This window comes from Oncorhynchus clarkii, chromosome 15 (assembly GCF_045791955.1).
Source record: "Oncorhynchus clarkii lewisi isolate Uvic-CL-2024 chromosome 15, UVic_Ocla_1.0, whole genome shotgun sequence".
NCBI classification, from domain to species: Eukaryota; Metazoa; Chordata; class Actinopteri; order Salmoniformes; family Salmonidae; genus Oncorhynchus; species Oncorhynchus clarkii.
In genome coordinates this window covers 5,063,523-5,089,619 of record NC_092161.1, presented here as the reverse complement: position 1 = coordinate 5,089,619, position 26,097 = coordinate 5,063,523, and the positions used below count along the sequence as shown (strand labels likewise).

Sequence of the window (26,097 nt, the reverse complement as noted above, 5' to 3'; positions counted from 1 at the left end):
TGTGTGTGTGTGTGTGTGTGTGTGTGTGTGTGTATGTTGTTCCTGTGTGTGTGTGTGTGTGTGTGTGTGTGTGTGTGTGTGTGTGTGTGTGTGTGTGTGTGTGTGTGTGTGTGTGTGTGTGTGTGTGTGTGTGTGAGTGTTGTTTCGGTGTGTGTGTGTTGTTTCGGTGTGTGTGTGTATGTTGTTCCTGTGTGTGTGTGTGTGTGTGTGTGTGTGTGTGTGTGTGTGTGTGTGTGTGTGTGTGTGTGTGTGTGTGTTGTTTCGGTGTGTGTGTAGATCATTATGTTATACTGTTGAAGGGACAACATGCCAGTCTCTATGGCACCCATGTTGCAAATGGTTTTGGTCCTAAATGACATTCTAATCCCTTTAACAGATCACAACCTTTTGACCTGGGGCTCTGTTCAAACCCAGTGCACTATAGGGACTAGGGTGTCATTTGGGATGTAAACTTGTTTCTGTGAAGCCTCAATGTGATCAACACAAGTCTCTCTCTGGCCTTCACAGTAACCATGTCGTCTATTTCCCATTTTCATCACACTGTGTTTACACACGCACACACACACACACACAGACACACACACACACACACACGCACGCACGCACGCGCACACACACACACACACATACACACACACACCGAAACAACACACACACACACACACACACACCGAAACAACACACACACGGTTGTTCCCGCTGGCTGGTTTGCCAGGTAAAACGAGTGGGCTGTGTTATAACTTTTGAGAGGTGTGGTCTGAGTTGAGGATACATGTACTGAATGGTTTTTTGGAGGCTTTGGAGTTCAAGATTCCTTCCTGCCGAGTGAAGTCAAAAAGATCCAGCTCAAAACGACTTTGTGAAGTGTGCAGCTATTTCTTCAATTCACACGGGACTTTATTTTGCGACAACCGTGCAGAGTCAATCGCATTTGTGAAGCAGAACTGCGTGGCGGGAGGAAATGGCTTTTTCCTGGTCGTTAAACTTCAGCTGACGTGAGGCTGCGTCCGACTGTCACTCGAACAGCGTTTATTCCAGCTATTTCAGCGTCATTTGAAATTGATCAAAGGTAAATAAATAAATAAAATATATTTATAAAGTTTACTAATTTACCTTTTATTGAGATTGAACATATTTTTATGGAATAAAAGTTTTCGTTTCACGGAATTTAAATTAAAACCCTATAACAGTATCAAGAAAAACATGCATATGGGCATCTTAGTTTGTCCTGTGCATATGTGCACTACTGTAGCCCGTGTTCAAACTATTCCATCCATTTTTGCGCACGTGTTGCGGCAAAGAGGATTGTTGGTTTAAATCCAGTTACCGATATCAAATACCACAAGGCTATTTCCCTGGAGGTCACTGAGTTCCCCCCCCCCCCCAAAAAAAGAGTTCCCTAAACTAACATAAAGAGTCAATGATGCAGGGAGCTGATGAGTTGAAGTTGGGTAATCCTATCTATCTATCTATCTATCTATCTATCTATCTATCTGTCTATTCAATTCAATTCAATTCAAGGGCTTTATTGGCATGGGAAACATGTGTTAACATTGCCAAAGCAAGTGAGGTAGATAATATATAAAGTGAATATATAAAGTGAAATAAACAATGAAAATGAACAGTAAACATTACACATACAGAAGTTTCAAAACAATAAAGACATTACAAATGTCATATTATATATATATATCTATACATACACAGTGTTTTAACAATGTACAAATGGTAAAGGACACAAGATAAAATAAATAAACATAAATATGGGTTGTATTTACAATGGTGTGTGTTCTTCACTGGTTGCCCTTTTCTCGTGGCAACAGGTCACAAATCTTGCTGCTGTGATGGCACACTGTGGAATTTCACCCAGTAGATATGGGAGTTTATCAAAATTGGATTTGTTTTCGAATTCTTTGTGGATCTGTGTAATCTGAGGGAAATATGTCTCTGTATGTATGTATGTATGTATGTATGTATGTATCTATCTATCTATCTATCTATCTATCTATCTATCTATCTATCTATCTATCTATCTGTCTATCTATCTGTCTGTCTGTCTGTCTGTCTGTCTGTCTGTCTGTCTGTCTGTCTGTCTGTCTATCTATCTATCTATCTGTCTATATATCTATCTATCTGTCTATCTATCTATCTATCTATCTATCTATCTATCTATCTATCTATCTATCTATCTATCTATCTATCTGTCTATCTATATATGTATCTATCTATCTATCTATCTATCTATCTATCTATCTATCTATCTATCTATCTATCTATCTATCTATCTATCTATCTATCTATCTATCTATCTATCTATCTATCTATCTATCTGTCTGTCTATCTGTCTGTCTGTCTGTCTGCCTGTCTGTCTGTCTGTCTGTCTGTCTGTCTGTCTGTCTGTCTGCGTGAGCATAATGCAAAATTACATCCATTCCAATTGGATATAGGGTAATTTTATTCCTGAGCTAAAGGAGAAATCTGTCGACTTTGCATGAAAATGTGCTTGGAAGTTGAAAACACGAGCAGTGGGTTGTTTCCTTGGAACTGTAAACAGCCACTGAGTAGGATGGCACTAGGTTTCATGAAGGATTCTGGCCAATGCTTCATCTAGATTGGTTTGGGCTCCCACAGACATCTTAACACATCTTAACATATCTTAACACATCTTAACACATCTGAACTCATCTTAACTCATCTTAACACATCTTAACACATCTTAACACATCTTAACACATCTTAACACATCTGAACTCATCTTAACACATCTTAACACATCTTAACTCATCTTAACTCATCTTAACACATCTTAAACACATCTTAACTCATCTTAAACACATCTTAACTCATCTTAACACATCTTAACACATCTTAACACATCTTAACACATCTGAACTCATCTTAACACATCTTAACACATCTTAACTCATCTTAAACACATCTTAAACACATCTTAACTCATCTTAACTCATCTTAAACACATCTTAACACATCTTAACACATCTTAACACATCTTAACTCATCTTAAACACATCTTAACACATCTTAACACATCTTAACTCATCTTACCTCATCTTAAATACATCTTAACTCATGTTAACTCATCTTAAACTCATCTTAACACATCTTAACACATCTTAACTCATCTTAAACACATCTTAATAAAACACATCTTAACACATCTTAACACATCTTAACTCATCTTAACTCATCTTAAACACATCTTAACTCATCTTAAACACATCTTAACTCATCTTAAACATATCTTAACACATCTTCAAAATTTGAATTGGGGATCGATGAGTATGGGTGAATCACTACATCTCCACAATTTACCCCTAGCAAACCCCAACAGTCTCCCAAACTATAACACTGGCCACGAGCCAACACCACCGCTCTCCGATCCACTGTACCTACCAAAATCAATATTGACTCAAGTTATTTAGCAAAACTCGATACAGGTTGTTAAGCCCGGCCAATAACTTTATTTCCTTCTCCCTCATCTCTCCCTCTACGCAGGAATATCTCCCTGTACAAAAAGAATCTCTCCCTCTACACCAGGCATCTCTCCCTCTACACCGGGAATCTCTCCCTCTACAGCAGGAATCTCTCCCTCTACAGCAGGAATCTCTCCCTCTACTCCAGGAATCTCTCCCTCTACTCCAGGAATCTCTCCCTCTACACCAGGCATCTCTCCCTCTACACCAGGAATCTCTCCCTCTACACCAGGAATCTCTCCCTCTACTCCAGGAAGCTCTCCCTCTACACCAGGACACAAAGGAGAGGAGGGATTCCATCGTTCATCCAGCTTACCCAAGGCTCCACAGTTGTAAAGGTCATCAGTCTGTCCATCCATCTATTCATCGATCCATTAATCCATTCATCCCTCCCTCCATCGGTCATGATATCCTGGGACTGGCTAAGGGGAGCGTCCATGCTACTGGCGTTCCACGCCTCCGTCTCCACGGTGTTGATTGGGAACGGTAACCGCGGTAACGGTACGGCCCTTGGCTGGGATGGTATTCTGGAGAAGTACTTTGTTGAAGAGGGGGACTGGTGGCAGGCCAAGCAGAGAGGGAAGAGGGCCATCACAGAGGCAGACATGAGCGCCATACTAGATCTGCACAACAAGCTAAGAGGACAGGTCCACCCACCTGCTGCTAACATGGAACACATGGTATGGGACACGCACACACACACACACACACACACACACACACACACACACACACACACACACACACACACACATACACACGTATGCACGCATGAACACACACACACACGCACATCCTGTAGATACTGTAGTTAGTGGTATACTGTATACTGTAGATAGTGGTATACTGTAGATAGTGGTATACTGTATACTGAGATAGTGGTATACTATAGATAGTGGTATACTGTATACTGTAGATAGTGGTATACTGTATACCGTAGTTAGTGGTATTCTGTATACTGGAGTTAGTGGTATACTGTAGATAGTGGTATACTGTATACTGTAGATAGTGGTATTCTGTATACTGTAGTTAGTGGCATTCTGTATACTGTAGTTAGTGGTATACTGTAGATAGTGGTATACTGTATACTGTAGATAGTGGTATACTGTAGATAGTGGTATACTGTAGAGAGTGATATTCTGTATACTGTAGTTAGTGGTATACTGTATACTGTAGATAGTGGTATACTGTAGATAGTGGTATACTGTATACTGTAGATAGTGGTATACTGTAGATAGTGGTATACTGTATACTGTAGATAGTGGTATACTGTATACTGTAGATAGTGGTATACTGTATACTGTAGAGAGTGGTATTCTGTATACTGTAGTTAGTGGTATACTGTATACTGTAGATAGTGGTATACTGTAGATAGTGGTATACTGTATACTGTAGATAGTGGTATACTGTATACTGTAGATAGTGGTATACTGTATACTGTAGAGAGTGGTATTCTGTATACTGTAGTTAGTGGTATACTGTATACTGTAGATAGTGGTATACTGTAGATAGTGGTATTCTGTATACTGTAGTTAGTGGTATACTGTATACTGTAGATAGTGGTATACTGTAGATAGTGGTATTCTGTATACTGTAGATAGTGGCATACTGTATACTGTAGATAGTGGCATACTGTTGATAGTGGTATACTGTATACTGTATGTAGTGGTATACTGTAGATAGTGGTATACTGTAGATAGTGGTATACTGTATACTGTAGATAGTGGTATACTGTATACTGTAGATAGTGGTATACTGTATACTGTAGATAGTGGTATACTGTAGATAGTCGTATAATGTATACTGTAGATAGTGGTATACTGTATACTGTAGATAGTGGTATACTGTATACTGTAGAGAGTGGTATTCTGTATACTGTAGTTAGTGGTATACTGTATACTGTAGATAGTGGTATACTGTAGATAGTGGTATACTGTATACTGTAGATAGTGGCACACTGTATACTGTAGATAGTGGTATACTGTATACTGTAGATAGTGGTATACTGTAGATAGTGCTATACTGTATACTGTAGAGAGTGGTATTATGTATACTGTAGTTAGTGGTATACTGTATACTGTAGATAGTGGTATACTGTAGATAGTGGTATACTGTATACTGTAGATAGTGGCACACTGTATACTGTAGATAGTGGCATACTGTAGTTAGTGGTATACTGTATACTGTAGATAGTGGCATACTGTATACATTAGATAGTGGATACTGTACATTGTAGATAGTTGTAAACTGTATACTGAGATAGTGGTATACTATAGATAGTGGTATACTGTATATTGTAGATAGTGGTATACTGTAGATAGTGGTATACTGTATACTGTAGATAGTGGTAAACTGTACACTGTAGATCATGGTATACTGTAGATAGTGGTGTACTGAATACTGTAGATAGCGGTATACTGTAGATAGTGGAATACTGTATACTGTAGATAGTGGTATACTGTAGATAGTGGTATACTGTATACTGTAGATAGTGGTATACTGTATTCTTTATACTGTAGATAGTCGTATACTGTATACTGTATACTGTAGATAGTGGTATACTGTAGATAGTGGTATACTGTATACTGTATACTGTAGATAATGGTATACTGTATACTGTAGATAGTGGTATACTGTATACCGTAGATAGTGATATACTGTATACTGTAGATAGTGGTATTATGTAGATAGTGGTATACTGTATACTGTAGATCGTGGTATACTGTCGATAGTGGTATACTGTATACTGTAGATAGTGGTATACTGTATACTGGATACTGTAGATAGTGGTTTACTGTATAATGTAGACTGTAGATAGTTGTATACTGTAGATAGTGGTATACTGTATACTGTTGATAGTGGTATACTGATTCTGTAGATAGTGGTATAATGTATACTGTTGATAGTGGTATACTGTATACTGTAGATAGTGGTATACTGTAGATAGTGGTATACTGTATACTATAGATAGTGGCATACTGTAGATAATGGTATACTGTATACTGTAGATAGTGGTACTGTATACTGTATATAGTGGTATACTGTAGATGGTGGTATACTGTATACTGTAGATAGTGGTATACTGTCTACTGTTGATAGTTGTATACTGCATACTGTAGATAGTGGTATACTGTATACTGTTGATAGTGGTATACTGTATACTGTAGATAGTGGTATACTGTAGATAGTGGTATACTGTATACTATAGATAATGGTATACTGTATACTGTAGATAGAGGTATACTGTAGATAGTGTTATACTGTATACTGTAGATAGTGGTATACTGTAGATAGTGGTATACTGTATACTGTAGATAGTGGTATACTGTATACCGTAGATAGTGGTATACTTTAGATAGTGGAATAATGTATACTGTAGATAGTGGTTTACAGTAGATAGTGGTATACTGTATACTGTAGATAGTGGTATACTGTATACTGTAGATAGTGGTATACTGTATTTAGTGGTATACTGTATACTGTAGATAGTGGTATACTGTATACTGTAGATAGTGGTATACTGTATACTGTAGATAGTGGTATACTGTATACTGTAGATAGTGGTACTGTATACTGTAGATAGTGGTATACTGTAGATGGTTGTATACTGTATACTGTAGATAATGGTAAACTGTATACTGTAGATAGTGGTATACTGTATATTGTAGATAGTGGTATACTGTATACTGTAAATGGTTGTATAATGTATACTGTAGATAGTGGTATAATGTAGATAATGGTATACTGTATACTGTAGATAGTGGTATTCTGTATACTGTAGATAGTGGTATAATGTATACTGTAGATAGTGGTATACTGTATACTGTAGATAATGGATTACTGTATACTGTAGATAGTGGTATACTTTAGATAGTGGTATACTGTATACTGTAGATAGTGGTATACTTTAGATAGTGGTATACTGTATACTGTAGATAGTGGTATACTTTAGATAGTGGTATACTGTATACTGTAGATAGTGTTATACTGTGTACTTTAGTTTAGTGGTATACTGTATTCTGTAGATAGTGGTATACTGTAGATAGTGGTATACTGTATACTGTAGATAGTGGTATACTGTAGATAGTGGTATACTGTATACTGTAGATAGTGGTATACTGTAGATAGTGGTATACTGTATACTGTAGATAGTGGTATAATGTAGATAGTGGTATACTGTATACTGTAGATAGTGGTATTATGTAGATAGTGGTATACTGTAGATAGTGGTATACTGTAGATAGTGGTATACTGTAGATGGTTGTATACTGTATACTGTAGATAATGGTAAACTGTATACTGTAGATAGTGGTTTACTGTATATTGTAGATAGTGGTATACTGTATACTGTAAATGGTTGTATAATGTATACTGTAGATAGTGGTATGATGTAGATAATGGTATACTGTATACTGTAGATAGTGGTATTCTGTATACTGTAGATAGTGGTATAATGTATACTGTAGATAGTGGTATACTGTATACTGTAGATAATGGTATACTGTATACTGTAGATAGTGGTATACTTTAGATAGTGGTATACTGTATTCTGTAGATAGTGGTATACTTTAGATAGTGGTATACTGTATACTGTAGATAGTGGTATACTTTAGATAGTGGTATACTGTATACTGTAGATAGTGTTATACTGTGTACTTTAGTTTAGTGGTATACTGTATTCTGTAGATAGTGGTATACTGTATAAGGTAGATAGTGGTATACTGTAGATAGTGGTATACTGTATACTGTAGATAGTGGTATAATGTAGACAGTGTTATACTGTATACTGTAGATAGTGGTATTCTGTATACTGTAGTTAGTGGTATACTGTATACTGTAGGTAGTGGTATACTGTAGATAGTGGTATACTGTATACTGTAGATAGTGGTATTCTGTATACTGTAGATAGTGGTATAATGTATACTGTAGATAGTGGTATACTGTATACTGTAGATAGTGGTATACTGTAGATAGTGGTATACTGTATACTTTAGATAGTGGTATACTGTAGATAGTGGTATACTGTATACTGTAGATAGTGTTATAATGAAGATAGTGGTATACTGTATACTGTAGATAGTGGTATTATGTAGATAGTGGTATACTGTAGATAGTGGTATACTGTAGATAGTGGTATACTGTATACTGTAGATAGTGGTATAATGTAGATAGTGGTATACTGTATACTGTAGATAGTGGTATTCTGTATACTGTAGATAGTGGTATAATGTATACTGTAGATAGTGGTATAATGTAGATAGTGGTATAATGTATACTGTAGATAGTGGTATTATGTAGATAGTGGTATACTGTATACTGTAGATAGTGGTATACTGTAGATAGTGGTATACTGTATACTGTAGATAGTGGTATACTGTATACTGTAGATAGTGGTATACTGTAGATAGTGGTATACTGTATACTGAGATAGTGGTATACTGTATACTGAGATAGTGGTATACTGTATACTGTAGATAGTGGTATAATGTAGATAGTGGTATACTGTATAATGTAGATAGTGGTATACTGTATACTGAGATAGTGGTATACTGTAGATAGTGGTATACTGTATACTGTAGATAGTGGTATACTGTATACTGTAGATAGTGGTATACTGTATACTGAGATAGTGGTATACTGTATACTGTAGATAGTGGTATACTGTATACTGAGATAGTGGTTTACTGTATACTGTAGATAGTGGTATAATGTAGATAGTGGTATACTGTAGATAGTGGTATACTGTATACTGAGACAGTGGTATACTGTATACTGTAGATAGTGGTATAATGTAGATGGTGGTATACTGTATAATGTAGATAGTGGTATACTGTATAATGTAGATAGTGGTATTCTGTATACTGTAGATAGTGATATACTGTATAATGTAGATAGTGGTATACTGTATAATGTAGATAGTGGAATACTGTATACTGTAGATAGTGGTATAATGTAGATAGTGGTATACTGTATACTGTAGATAGTGGTATACTGTATACTGTAGATAGTGGTATACTGTAGATAGTGGATTAATGTATACTGTAGATAGTGGTATACTGTATACTGTAGATAGTGGTATTATGTAGATAGTGGTATACTGTATACTGTAGATAGTGGTATACTGTAGATAGTGGTATACTGTATACTGTAGATAGTGGTATAATGTAGATAGTGGTATACTGTATACTGTAGATAGTGGTATACTGTATACTGTAGATAGTGGTATACTGTATACTGTAGATAGTGGTATACTGTATACTGTAGATAGTGGTATAATGTAGATAGTGGCATACTGTATACTGTAGATAGTGGTATACTGTATTCTGTAGATAGTGGTATACTGTATAATGTAGATAGTGGTATAATGTATACTGTAGATAGTGGTATACTGTATACTGTAGATAGTGGTATACTGTATTCTGTAGATAGTGGTATACTGTATACTGTAGATAGTGGTATGCTGTAGATAGTGGTATAATGTATACTGTAGATAGTGGTATACTGTAGATAGTGGTATACTGTATACTGTAGATAGTGGTATACTGTAGATAGTGGTATACTGTATACTGTAGATAGTGGTATAATGTAGATAGTGGTATACTGTATACTGTAGATAGTGGTATACTGTAGATAGTGGTATACTGTATACTGTAGATAGTGGTATACTGTATACTGTTGATAGTGGTATACTGTAGATAGTGGTATACTGTATACTGTAGATAGTGGTATACTGTATACTGTAGATAGTGGTATACTGTATACTGTAGATAGTGGTATAATGTAGATAGTGGTATACTGTATAATGTAGATAGTGGTATAATGTATACTGTAGATAGTGGTATAATGTATACTGTAGATAGTGGTATACTGTATACTGTAGATAGTGGTATACTGTATTCTGTAGATAGTGGTATACTGTATACTGTAGATAGTGGTATGCTGTAGATAGTGGTATACTGTATACTATAGATAGTGGTATACTGTATACTGTGTACTGTGGGTTAGTGGTACACGGTATACTGTATACTGTAGGTTAGTGGTATACTGTATACTGTAGGTTAGTGGTATACTGTATACTGTACACTGTAGGTTAGTGGTATACTGTATACCCTATACAGTAGGTTATTGGTATACGGTATACTGTATACTGTAGATAGTGGTATACTGTATACTGTTGATAGTGGTATACTGTATACTGTAGATAGTGGTATACTGTATACTGTAAATAGTGGTATACTGTATACTGTAGATAGTGGTATACTGTATACTGTTGATAGTGGTATACTGTAGATGGTGGTATACTGTATACTGTAGATAGTGGTATACTGTAGATGGTGGTATACTGTATACTGTAGGTTAGTGGTATTCTGCATACTGTATACTGTAGATAGTGATATACTGTAGATAGTGGTATACTGTAGATAGCGGTATACTGTATACTGTAGATAGTGGTGTACTGTATACTGTAGATAGTGGTAAACTGTAGATAGTGGTATACTGTATATTGTAGATAGTGGCATACTGTAGATAGTGGTATACTGTAGATAGTGGTATACTGTAGATAGTGGTATACTGTAGATAGTGGTATACTGTAGATAGTGGTATACTGTATACTGTAGATAGTGGTATACTGTAGATAGTGGTATACTGTACACTGTAGATAGTGGTATACTGTAGATAGTGGTATACTGTATACTGTAAATGGTGGTATACTGTAGATAGTGGTGTACTGTATGCTGTAGATAGTGGAATACTGTAGATAGTGGTAAACTATAGATAGTGGTATACTGTATACTGTAGATAGTGGTATACTGTATACTGTAGATAGTGGTATACTGTATACTGTAGATAGTGGTATACTGTATACTGTAGATAGTGGTATACTGTACACTGTAGATAGTGGTATACTGTAGATAGTGGTATACTGTATACTGTAGATGGTGGTATACTGTAGATAGTGGTATTCTGTATACTGTAGATAGTGGTATAATGTAGATAGTGGTATTCTGTATACTGTAGATAGTGGTATAATGTATACTGTAGATAGTGGTATACTGTATACTGTAGATTGTGGTATAATGTATACTGTAGATAGTGGTATACTGTATACTGTAGATAGTGGTATACTGTAGATAGTGGTATACTCTATACTGTAGATAGTGGTATACTGTATACTGTAGATAGTGGTATACTGTATACTGTAGATAGTGGTATTCTGTATACTGTAGATAGTGGTATAATGTATACTGTAGATAGTGGTATACTGTATACTGTAGATAGTGGTATACTGTAGATAGTGGTATACTGTATACTGTAGATAGTGGTATACTGTAGTTAGTGGTATACTGTATACTGTAGATAGTGGTATACTGTAGATAGTGGTATACTGTATACTGTAGATGGTGGTATACTGTAGATAGTGGTATACTGTATACTGTAGATAGTGGTATACTGTATACTGTAGATAGTGGTATACTGTAGATAGTGGTATACTGTATACTGTAGGTTAGTGGTATCCTGTTTTCCCTGTGTGCTACAGTGTGAAATAAGCCTGTGCAGGATATGACCTGTTCACCAGTTGGTTTTAGGCTCCATTCCCAGTGGAATACAGTATAGAGCCCTAACTAACAGTCTGCGTACTGTATGTCTCTGTAATTAGATGGAATAATGACTTGGAATAATGGCCATGTGATCATATAATTAAGAGGCGATGGTATGTCTGTGTGTGTGTGTGCGTGTGTGTGTGTGTGTGTGTGTGTGTGTGTGTGTGTGTGTGCGTGTGTGTGTGTGTCTGTATGCGTGTCAGTGTGTGTGTGGACAATGGCATACGTGTGCTCATGTGGGCCCGTTAATGTGTGTGTAACGTGACGATGTGTGTGTGTGTATATGTGTGTCTGCGGTTCTGCCTGGCAGCCTCCCCTTGTTGAGGCCTGCTCCAGAGAAATGCTGAGGCTGCAGTAAACCAGGCAGCTCTACTTATTTAACCAGAGGGCAGAGGAGAGATGGAAAGAGGGAGGCGAAGAGAGAAAAGAGAGTGAGGAGAGAGGGAGGGAGAGAGGTGAAGAGAGAAGAGACATGGAGAGAGAGGTGAAGAGAGAGGGGACAGGGAGAGAGAGAGGTGGAGAGAGAGGAGACAGGAAGAGAGAGGAGACAGGGAGAGAGAAAGGTGGAGAGAAAGGAGACAGGGAGAGAGAGGTGGAGAGAGAGGAGACAGGGAGAGAGAGGTGGAGAGAGGAGACAGTGAGAGAGAGGTGGAGAGAGGAGACAGGGAGAGAGAGAGATGAAGAGAGAGTAGACAGGGAGAGAGAGAGGTGAAGAGAGAGGAGACAGGGAGAGAGAGAGAGGTGGAGAGAGAGGAGACAGGGAGAGAGAGATGAAGAGAGAGGAGACAGGGAGAGAGAGAGGTGGAGAGAGAGGAGACAGGGAGAGAGAGGTGGAGAGAGAGGAGACAGGGAGAGAGAGGTGGAGAGAGGAGACAGGGAGAGAGAGGTGGAGAGAAAGTAGACAGGAAGAGAGAGAGATGAAGAGAGAGTAGACAAGGAGAGAGAGAGGTGAAGAGATAAAGAGAGGGAGGAGAACACACACAGAGAGAGAGAGAGAGAGAGAGAGAGAGAGAGGGAGATTTGGCCCTAAACAGAGAGTACACAGCGGCAGAATACCTGACCACTGTGACTGACCCAAAATTAAGGAAAGCTTTGACTATGTACAGACTCAGTGAGCATAGCCTTGCTATTGAGAAAGGCCGCCGTAGGCAGACATGGCTCTCAAGAGAAGACAGGCTATGTGCTCACTGCCCACAAAATTAGGTGGAAACTGAGCTGCACTTCCTAACCTCCTGCCCAATGTATGACCATATTAGAGAGACATATTTCCCTCAGATTACACAGATCCACAAAGAATTCAAAAACAAACCCAATGTTGATAAACTCCCATATCTACTGGGTGAAATACCACAGTGTTCCATCACAGCAGCAAGATTTGTGACATGTTGCCACGAGAAAAGGGCAACCAGTGAAGAACACACACCATTGTAAATACAACCCATATTTATGTTTATTTATTTTATCTTGTGTCCTTTACCATTTGTACATTGTTAAAACACTGTGTATATAGATATGTATATATAATATGACATTTGTAATGTCTTTATTGTTTTGAAACTTCTGTATGTGTAATGTTTACTGTTAATTTGTATTGTTTATTTCACTTTATATATTCACTTCATATCTTATCTACCTCACTTGCTTTGGCAATGTTAACACATGTTTCCCATGCCAATAAAGCCCTTGAATTGAATTGAATTGAATTGAGAGAGAGAGAGAGAGGGAGAGAGAGAGAGGGAGAGAGAGGGAGAGAGAGAGAGAGAGAGAGAGAGAGAGAGAGAGACAGAGAGAGAGAGAGAGAAATAGAGAGTAATAAGAACGAGAATCATCAACATTTATCAATAAGTCAGTATAGTTCCTCTCCAGAAATTGTACCACAGCTGTCCTTTGAAAGAAGGATAAAATGAGCTCAGATCAGTGAAACGGACTGCTGTCATTTCCAATACAGTCTGACAAGCTTAACTGATTAGCTTCTGGACAAGGCTTCTAGCTCTCCTTCTCTCTCTCTCTCTATATTAAATTTAAATAAAATGTAAGGGGTTTTATTGGCATGGGAAACTTATGTTTACATTGCCAAAGCAAGTGAAATAGATTACAAACAAAAGTGAAATAAAAAATTACACGCACAGAAGTTAAAAAAGACATTTCAAATGTCGTATTATGTCTATATAATTTGTAACGATGTGCAACTAGTTAAAGTACAAAAGGGAAAATAAATATGGGCTGTATTTACAATGGTGTTTATTCTGCACTGGTTGTCATTTTCTTGTGGCAACATGTAAGAGCCCTCTCTGTCTGTCTGTCTGTCTGTCTGTCTGTCTGTCTGTCTGTCTGTCTGTCTGTCTGTCTGTAGAATTCCCTGGTTCTGCTCTCTCACTCTTCAGTGGTCCATCCTGCTCTGCTCCTATTACGGCCCTGGTTTAGACTAGCCCAACGTGACAGAGGAATTCCCTCTCACTCCACTGTCGACCCACACATATAAACAGTGTTTGAAGCACTGTATGGCAAACAGATGTCATCTTGGGAGCAGGGAGGAGAGGGGATGTCAGGCTAGGTTTGGCCCAAAGCCAGTTGGATAAGGGGTGCTACTGGTATTTATCTCTTAAAAAGATGAAGTCGGATTGATGCTGTTGTCTGCTGTCTCTGTCTATCTGTCTATCTGTCTATCTGTCTATCTGTCTGCTGTCTATCTGTCTGCTGTCTCTGTCTATCTGTCTATCTGTCTATCTGTCTGCTGTCTCTGTCTATCTGTCTGCTGTCTCTGTCTATCTGTCTGCTGTCTATCTGTCTCTGTCTATCTGTCTGCTGTCTCTGTCTATCTGTCTGCTGTCTCTGTCTATCTGTCTGCTGTCTGCTGTCTCTGTCTATCTGTCTGCTGTCTATCTGTCTCTGTCTATCTGTCTGCTGTCTCTGTCTATCTGTCTGCTGTCTCTGTCTATCTGTCTGCTGTCTGCTGTATCTGTCTATCTGTCTATCTGTCTGCTGTCTCTGTCCATCTGTCTGCTGTCTATCTGTCTGCTGTCTCTGTCTATCTGTCTGCTGTCTCTGTCAATCTGTCTGCTGTCTCTGTCAATCTGTCTGCTGTCTCTGTCTATCTGTCTATCTGTCTATCTGTCTGCTGTAAATCTGTCTGCTGTCTCTGTCTATCTGTCTGCTGTCTCTGTCTATCTGTCTGCTGTCTCTGTCTATCTGTCTGCTGTCTCTGTCTATCTGTCTGCTGTCTCTGTCTGCTGTCTGCTGTCTCTGTCTATCTGTCTGCTGCCTATCTGTCTGCTGTCTCTGTCTATCTGTCTGCTGTCTCTGTCTATCTGTCTGCTGTCTCTGTCTATCTGTCTGCTGTCAATCTGTCTGCTGTCTCTGTCTATCTGTCTGCTGTCTATGTCTATCTGTCTTCTGTCTCTGTCTATCTGTCTGCTGTCTCTGTCTATCTGTCTGCTGTCTCTGTCTATCTGTCTGCTGTCTCTGTCTGCTGTCTGCTGTCTCTGTCTATCTGTCTGCTGTCTCTGTCTATCTGTCTGCTGTCTCTGTCTATCTGTCTGCTGTCTCTGTCTATCTGTCTGCTGTCTCTGTCTATCTGTCTTCTGTCTCTGTCTATCTGTCTGCTGTCTCTGTCTATCTGTCTGCTGTCTCTGTCTATCTGTCTGCTGTCTCTGTCTGCTGTCTGCTGTCTCTGTCTATCTGTCTGCTGTATCTATTTATCTGTCTATCTGTCTGCTGTGTCTGTCAATCTGTCTATCTTTCTGCTGTATATATCTATCTGTCTATCTGTCTGCTGTCTATCTGTCTGCTGTCTCTGTCTATCTGTCTGCTGTCTCTGTCTATCTGTCTGCTGTCTCTGTCTATCTGTCTGCTGTCTCTGTCTATCTGTCTGCTGTCTCTGTCTATCTGTCTCTGTCTATCTGTCTGCTGTCTATCTGTCTGCTGTCTCTGTCTATCTGTCTGCTGTCTCTGTCTATCTGTCTGCTGTCTCTGTCCATCTGTCTGCTCTCTCTGTCTATCTGTCTGCTGTCTGCTGTATCTGTCTGCTGTCTCTGTCTATCTGTCTGCTGTCTCTGTCTATCTGTCTGCTGTCTCTGTCTATCTGTCTGCTGTCTGCTGTATCTGTCTGCTGTCTCTGTCTATCTGTCTTCTGTCTCTGTCTATCTGTCTGCTGTCTCTTAAAACTTCTTTCTACATCTCATTGTCTCCTATCTTTTTCTAACATCTCTCTAAAACACCTCACATCTCTCTAAAACACCTCACATCTCTCTCTAAAACACCTCACATCTCTCTAAAACACCTCACAACTCTATAAAACACCTCACATCTCTCTAAAACACCTCACATCTCTCTCTAAAACACCTCGCATCTCTCTAAAACATCTCACATCTCTCTCTAAAACACCTCACATCTCTCTCTAAAACACCTCACATCTCTCTTAAACACCTCACATCTCTCTCTAAAACACCTCACATCTCTCTAAAACACCTCACATCTCTCTCTAAAACACCTCACATCTCTCTTAAACACCTCACATCTCTCTCTAAAACACCTCACATCTATCTAAAACACCTCACATCTCTCTAAAACACCTCACATCTCTCTCTATAACACCTTACATCTCTCTAAAACACCTCACATCTCTGTCTAAAAAATCCCACATCTCTCTCTAAAACACCTCACATCTCTCTAAAACACCTCACATCTCTCTCTAAAACACCTCACATCTCTCTCTAAAACACCTCACATCTCTCTAAAACACCTCACATCTCTCTCTAAAACACCTCACATCTCTCTCTAAAACACCTCACATCTCTCTCTAAAACACCTCACAGCTCTCTCTAAAACACCTCACATCTCTCTAAAACACCTCACATCTCTAAAACACCTCAAATCTCTCTCTAAAACACCTCACATCTCTCTAAAACACCTCACATCTCTCTAAAAGACCTCACATCTCTCTCTAAAACACCTCACATCTCTCTTAAACACCTCACATCTCTATAAAACACCTCACATCTCTATAAAACACCTCACATCTCTCTAAAACACCTCACATCTCTCTAAAACACCTCACATCTCTCTCTAAAAAACCTCACATCTCTCTTAAACACCTCACATCTCTCTAAAACACCTCACATCTCTCTCTAAAACACTTCACATCTCTCTCTAAAACACCTCACATATCTCTCTAAAACACTTCACATCTCTCTCTAAAACACCTCACAGCTCTCTCTAAAACACCTCACATCTCTCTAAAACACCTCACATCTCTAAAACACCTCAAATCTCTCTCTAAAACACCTCACATCTCTCTAAAACACCTCACATCTCTATCTATAACACCTTACATCTCTCTAAAACACCTCACATCTCTCTAAAAGACCTCACATCTCTCTCTAAAACACCTCACATCTCTCTAAAACACCTCACATCTCTCTATAAAACACCTCACATCTCTATAAAACACCTCACATCTCTCTAAAACACCTCACATCTCTCTTAAACACCTCACATCTCTGTCTAAAAAATCCCACATCTCTCTCTATAACACCTCACATCTCTCTAAAACACCTCACATCTCTCTCTAAAACACCTCACATCTCTCTCTCTAAAACACCTCACATCTCTCTAAAACACCTCACATCTCTCTCTAAAACACCTCACATCTCTCTCTAAAACACCTCACATCTCTCTCTAAAACACCTCACAGCTCTCTCTAAAACACCTCACATCTCTCTAAAACACCTCACATCTCTCTTAAACACCTCACATCTCTCTCTATAACACCTCACATCTCTCTAAAACACCTCACATCTCTATCTAAAAAATCCCACATCTCTCTCTATAACGCCTCACATCTCTCTAAAACACCTCACATCTCTCTCTAAAACACCTCACATCTCTCTAAAACACCTCACATCTCTCTCTAAAAAACCTCACAGCTCTCTCTAAAACACCTCACATCTCTCTAAAACACCTCAAATCTCTCTCTAAAACACCTCACATATCTCTAAAACACCACACAGCTCTCTCTAAAACACCTCACATCTCTCTAAAACACCTCAAATCTCTCTCTAAAACACCTCACATCTCTCTAAAACACCTCACATATCTCTAAAACACCTTGCATCTCTCTCTAAAACACCTCACATCTCTCTAAAACACCTCACATCTCTCTATAAAACACCTCACATCTCTATAAAACACCTCACATCTCTCTAAAACACCTCACATCTCTCTCTAAAACACCTCAAATCTCTCAAAAACACCTCACATCTCTCTAAAACACATCACATCTCTCTATAAAACACCTCACATCTCTCTCTAAAACACCTCACATCTCTCTAAAACACCTCACATCTCTCTATAAAACACCTCACATCTCTATAAAACACCTCACATCTCTCTAAAACACCTCACATCTCTCTAAAACACCTCACATCTTTAAAACACCTCACATCTCTCTTAAACACCTCACATCTCTCTCTAAAACACCTCACATCTCTCTAAAACACCTCACATCTCTCTTTAAAACACCTCACATCTCTCTTAAACACCTCACATCTCTCTCTAAAACACCTCACATCTATCTAAAACACCTCACATCTCTCTAAAACACCTCACATCTCTCTTAAACACCTCATATCTCTGTCTAAAAAATCCCACATCTCTCTCTATAACACCTCACATCTCTCTAAAACACCTCACATCTCTCTCTAAAACACCTCACATCTCTCTCTAAAACACCTCACATCTCTCTAAAACACCTCACATCTCTCTCTAAAACACCTCACATCTCTCTCTAAAACACCTCACATCTCTATCTAAAAAATCCCACATCTCTCTCTATAACGCCTCACATCTCTCTAAAACACCTCACATCTCTCTCTAAAACACCTCACATCTCTCTAAAACACCTCACATCTCTCTCTAAAAAACCTCACAGCTCTCTCTAAAACACCTCACATCTCTCTAAAACACCTCAAATCTCTCTCTAAAACACCTCACATCTCTCTAAAACACCTCACATATCTCTAAAACACCTCACAGCTCTCTCTAAAACACCTCACATCTCTCTAAAACACCTCAAATCTCTCTCTAAAACACCTCACATCTCTCTAAAACACCTCACATATCTCTAAAACACCTCGCATCTCTCTCTAAAACACCTCACATCTCTCTAAAACAGCTCACATCTCTCTATAAAACACCTCACATCTCTATAAAACACCTCACATCTCTCTAAAACACCTCACATCTCTCTCTAAAACACCTCAAATCTCTCAAAAACACCTCACATCTCTCTAAAACACATCACATCTCTCTATAAAACACCTCACATCTCTCTCTAAAACACCTCACATCTCTCTAAAACACCTCACATATCTCTAAAACACCTCACATCTCTCTCTAAATCACCTCTGATCTATCTCTAAAACACCTCACATCTCTCTCTAAAACACCCCACATATCTCTCTAAAACACCCCACATCTCTCTAAAACACCTCACATCTCTCCATAACACCTCACATCTCTCTCTAAAACACCTCACATCTCTCTCTAAAACACCTCACATCTCTCTAAAACACCTCACATCTCTCTCTAAAACACCCCACATCTCTCTAAAACACACCACATCTCTCTAAAACACCTCACATCTCTCCATAACACCTCACATCTCTCTCTAAAACACCTCACATCTCTCTCTAAAACACCCCACATATCTCTCTAAAACACCCCACATCTCTCTAAAACACCTCACATCTCTCCATAACACCTCTATCACTCTCTAAAACACCTCACATCTCTCTCTAAAACACCTCTGATCTATCTTTATAACACCTCACGTCTCTCTCTAAAAACACCTCACACCTCTCTATAACACCTCACATCTCTCTCTAAAACACCTCACATCTCTCTCTAAAACACCTCACATCTCTCTAAAACACCTCACATCTCTCTCTAAAACACCCCACATCTCTCTAAAACACCTCACATCTCTCTCTAAAACACCTCACATCTCTCTCTAAAACACCTCACATCTCTCTCTAAAACACCCCACATATCTCTCTAAAACACCCCACATCTCTCTAAAACACCTCACATCTCTCCATAACACCTCACATCTCTCTCTAAAACACCTCACATCTCTCTCTAAAACACCTCTGATCTATCTTTATAACACCTCACATCTCTCTCTAAAAACACCTCACACCTCTCTATAACACCTCACATCTCTCTCTAAAACACCCCACATCTCTTTCTAAAACACCTCACATCTCTCTCTAAAACACCTCACATCTCTCTCTAAAACACCCCACATCTCTCTCTAAAACACCTCACATCTCTCTCTAAAACTCCTCACATATCTCTCTAAAACACCTCACATCTCTCTCTATAACACCTCGCATCTCTCTCTAAAACACCTCACATCTCTCTAAAACACCTCACATATCTCTAAAACACCTCACAGCTCTCTCTAAAACACCTCACATCTCTCTAAAACACCTCAAATCTCTCTCTAAAACACCTCACATCTCTCTAAAACACCTCACATATCTCTAAAACACCTCGCATCTCTCTCTAAAACACCTCACATCTCTCTAAAACACCTCACATCTCTCTATAAAACACCTCACATCTCTATAAAACACCTCACATCTCTCTAAAACACCTCACATCTCTCTCTAAAACACCTCAAATCTCTCAAAAACACCTCACATCTCTCTAAAACACATCACATCTCTCTATAAAACACCTCACATCTCTCTCTAAAACACCTCACATCTCTCTAAAACACCTCACATATCTCTAAAACACCTCGCATCTCTCTCTAAAACACCTCACATCTCTCTAAAACACCTCACATCTCTCTATAAAACACCTCACATCTCTATAAAACACCTCACATCTCTCTAAAACACCTCACATCTCTCTCTAAAACACCTCAAATCTCTCAAAAACACCTCACATCTCTCTAAAACACATCACATCTCTCTATAAAACACCTCACATCTCTCTCTAAAACACCTCACATCTCTCTAAAACACCTCACATATCTCTAAAACACCTCACATCTCTCTCTAAATCACCTCTGATCTATCTCTAAAACACCTCACATCTCTCTCTAAAACACCCCACATATCTCTCTAAAACACCCCACATCTCTCTAAAACACCTCACATCTCTCCATAACACCTCACATCTCTCTCTAAAACACCTCACATCTCTCTCTAAAACACACCACATCTCTCTAAAACACCTCACATCTCTCCATAACACCTCACATCTCTCTCTAAAACACCTCACATCTCTCTCTAAAACACCCCACATATCTCTCTAAAACACCCCACATCTCTCTAAAACACCTCACATCTCTCCATAACACCTCTATCACTCTCTAAAACACCTCACATCTCTCTCTAAAACACCTCTGATCTATCTTTATAACACCTCACGTCTCTCTCTAAAAACACCTCACACCTCTCTATAACACCTCACATCTCTCTCTAAAACACCTCACATCTCTCTCTAAAACACCTCACATCTCTCTAAAACACCTCACATCTCTCTCTAAAACACCCCACATCTCTCTAAAACACCTCACATCTCTCTCTAAAACACCTCACATCTCTCTCTAAAACACCTCACATCTCTCTCTAAAACACCCCACATATCTCTCTAAAACACCCCACATCTCTCTAAAACACCTCACATCTCTCCATAACACCTCACATCTCTCTCTAAAACACCTCACATCTCTCTCTAAAACACCTCTGATCTATCTTTATAACACCTCACATCTCTCTCTAAAAACACCTCACACCTCTCTATAACACCTCACATCTCTCTCTAAAACACCCCACATCTCTCTAAAACACCTCACATCTCTCTATAACACCTCACATCTCTCTCTAAAACACCTCACATCTCTCTCGAAAACACCTCACATCTCTCTCTAAAACACCTCACATCTCTCTCTAAAACAACTCTGATCTATCTCTATAACACCTCACATCTCTCTCTAAAAACACCTCACACCTCTCTATAACACCTCACATCTCTCTCTAAAACACCCCACATCTCTTTCTAAAACACCTCACATCTCTCTCTAAAACACCTCACATCTCTCTCTAAAACAACTCTGATCTATCTCTATAACACCTCACATCTCTCTCTAAAAACACCTCACACCTCTCTCTAAAACACCCCACATATCTCTCTAAAACACCCCACATATCTCTAAAACACCTCACATCTCTCCATAACACCTCTATCACTCTCTAAAACACCTCACATCTCTCTCTAAAACACCTCTGATCTATCTTTATAACACCTCACGTCTCTCTCTAAAAACACCTCACACCTCTCTATAACACCTCACATCTCTCTCTAAAACACCTCACATCTCTCTCTAAAACACCTCACATCTCTCTAAAACACCTCACATCTCTCTCTAAAACACCCCACATCTCTCTAAAACACCTCACATCTCTCTCTAAAACACCTCACATCTCTCTCTAAAACACCTCACATCTCTCTCTAAAACACCCCACATATCTCTCTAAAACACCCCACATCTCTCTAAAACACCTCACATCTCTCCATAACACCTCACATCTCTCTCTAAAACACCTCACATCTCTCTCTAAAACACCTCTGATCTATCTTTATAACACCTCACATCTCTCTCTAAAAACACCTCACACCTCTCTATAACACCTCACATCTCTCTCTAAAACACCCCACATCTCTCTAAAACACCTCACATCTCTCCATAACACCTCACATCTCTCTCTAAAACACCTCACATCTCTCTCGAAAACACCTCACATCTCTCTCTAAAACACCTCACATCTCTCTCTAAAACAACTCTGATCTATCTCTATAACACCTCACATCTCTCTCTAAAAACACCTCACACCTCTCTATAACACCTCACATCTCTCTCTAAAACACCCCACATCTCTTTCTAAAACACCTCACATCTCTCTCTAAAACACCTCACATCTCTCTCTAAAACACCCCACATCTCTCTCTAAAACACCTCACATCTCTCTCTAAAACTCCTCACATATCTCTCTAAAACACCTCACATCTCTCTCTATAACACCTCACATCTCTCTCTAAAACACCCCACATCTCTTTCTAAAACACCTCACATCTCTCTCTAAAAAACCTCACATCTCTCTCTAAAACACCCCACATCTCTCTCTAAAACACCTCACATCTCTCTCTATAACACCTCGCATCTCTCTCTAAAACACCTCACATCTCTCTAAAACACCTCACATATCTCTAAAACACCTCACAGCTCTCTCTAAAACACCTCACATCTCTCTAAAACACCTCAAATCTCTCTCTAAAACACCTCACATCTCTCTAAAACACCTCACATACCTCTAAAACACCTCGCATCTCTCTCTAAAACACCTCACATCTCTCTAAAACACCTCACATCTCTCTATAAAACACCTCACATCTCTATAAAACACCTCACATCTCTCTAAAACACCTCACATCTCTCTCTAAAACACCTCAAATCTCTCAAAAACACCTCACATCTCTCTAAAACACATCACATCTCTCTATAAAACACCTCACATCTCTCTCTAAATCACCTCTGATCTATCTCTAAAACACCTCACATCTCTCTCTAAAACACCCCACATATCTCTCTAAAACACCCCACATCTCTCTAAAACACCTCACATCTCTCCATAACACCTCACATCTCTCTCTAAAACACCTCACATCTCTCTCTAAAACACCTCACATCTCTCTCTAAAACACTTCACATCTCTCTAAAACACCTCACATCTCTCTAAAACACACCACATCTCTCTAAAACACCTCACATCTCTCCATAACACCTCACATCTCTCTCTAAAACACCTCACATCTCTCTCTAAAACACCCCACATATCTCTCTAAAAACACCTCACACCTCTCTATAACACCTCACATCTCTCTCTAAAACACCTCACATCTCTCTCTAAAACACCTCACATCTCTCTCTAAAACACCCCACATCTCTCTAAAACACCTCACATCTCTCTCTAAAACACCTCACATCTCTCTCTAAAACACCTCACATCTCTCTCTAAAACACCCCACATATCTCTCTAAAACACCCCACATCTCTCTAAAACACCTCACATCTCTCCATAACACCTCACATCTCTCTCTAAAACACCTCACATCTCTCTCGAAAACACCTCACATCTCTCTCTAAAACACCCCACATCTCTTTCTAAAACACCTCACATCTCTCTCTAAAACACCTCACATCTCTCTCTATAACACCTCGCATCTCTCTCTAAAACACCTCACATCTCTCTAAAACACCTCACATCTCTCTAAAACACCTCACATCTCTCTCTAAAACACCTCACATCTCTCTCTAAAACACCTCACATCTCTCTAAAACACCTCACATCTCTCTAAAACACCTCACATCTCTCTCTAAAACACCTCTGATCTATCTATAAAACACCTCACATCTCTCTCTAAAACACCCCACATCTCTCTCTAAAACACCTCACACCTCTCTATAACACCTCACATCTCTCTATATAACACCTCGCATCTCTCTCTAAAACACCTCACATCTCTCTAAAACACCTCACATCTCTCTCTAAAACACCTCACATCTCTCTAAAACACCTCACATCTCTCTCTAAAACACCTCACATCTCTTTAAAACACCTCACATCTCTCTAAAAACACCTCACCTCTCTCTAACATTTCTAATTGTTTCATATTTTATTTACATTTTGTCAGGAAATGCAGCTCTGTCTCGGGTTCTGCTGTGGTGCAGTGATTACACAGCCTTTCCTCTACAGGGAGCCAGGTTTTCCTGTGTCTAGCCGCCTAAATGGCAAGTCTGTGCTCACTGAGCCTGTACTTTGTCAAGGTGTTTCTAAGGTTTTGATCAGTAACCATGGTCAAATAGTTTGCCATGGTGTACTGTCGATTTAGGGCCAGATAGCACTGCATTTTGCTTTGTGCTTTTGTTTCCCAATAAGCAATGTAGTTTTGTTTTGACTGTGTTGTACATTTGTTTTATTCTGATTGATTGAATGTTCTGGTCCTGAGGCTTCAGTGTGTTAGTAGAACAGGTTTGTGAACTCAGCCCCAAGACCAGCTGGATGAGGGGACTGAGGCTTCAGTGTGTTAGTAGAACAGGTTTGTGAACTCAGCCCCAAGACCAGCTGGATGTGGGGACTATTTTCTTTGCTCAGCTTTTGGTATTGCAGGTCTCCCTCTCTCTCTCTCTCTCTCTCTCTCTCTCTCTCCTGCTGCCTCTCCAGACAATTTACTCTGGACAGGAAACTGAACTCACAAAGGAAGTTTACCCTTCTGCACCTGTGCATACACACACACACACACACATCGTCTCAAATCAGCTGTCCCTGTCTGTGTTACCACTGGGAAATAAAGACCCATTCAGTGGTTGAAGAGCTCCCCATCCAGGGGATAGACTGGTCCCCTTCACAGAGAACACAATGCCTCCCTGGTAGACTGGTCCCCTTCACAGAGAACACAATGCCTCCCTGGTAGACTGGTCCCCTTCACAGAGGACACAATGCCTCCCTGGTAGACTGGTCCCCTTCACAGAGAACACAATGCCTCCCTGGTAGACTGGTCCCCTTCACAGAGAACACAATGCCTCCCTGGTAGACTGGTCCCCTTCACAGAGGACACAATGCCTCCCTGATAGACTGGTCCCCTTCACAGAGGACACAATGCCTCCCTGGTAGACTGGTCCCCTTCACAGAGAACACAATGCCTCCCTGGTAGACTGGTCCCCTTCACAGAGAACACAATGCCTCCCTGGTAGACTGGTCCCCTTCACAGAGGACACAATGCCTCCCTGGTAGACTGGTCCCCTTCACAGAGAACACAATGCCTCCCTGGTAGACTGGTCCCCTTCACAGAGAACACAATGCCTCCCTGGTAGACTGGTCCCCTTCACAGAGGACACAATGCCTCCCTGATAGACTGGTCCCCTTCAC

The 26,097-nt window shown here is 39.5% G+C and overlaps 1 protein-coding gene across 1 annotated transcript in view; it reads left to right on the top strand.

Moving 5' to 3' along the window:
- The first annotated feature begins 3,504 nt into the window (after positions 1–3,504).
- Positions 3,505–26,097, top strand: part of LOC139366872 (cysteine-rich secretory protein LCCL domain-containing 1-like) — a 54,267-nt gene continuing 31,674 nt past the window's right edge. Inside the window, exon 1 of the mRNA XM_071104572.1 lies at positions 3,505–4,174. Within this exon, the coding sequence (XP_070960673.1) occupies positions 3,899–4,174 (276 nt within the window). The 5' untranslated portion in view covers positions 3,505–3,898. The remainder of the gene's footprint in view (positions 4,175–26,097) is intronic.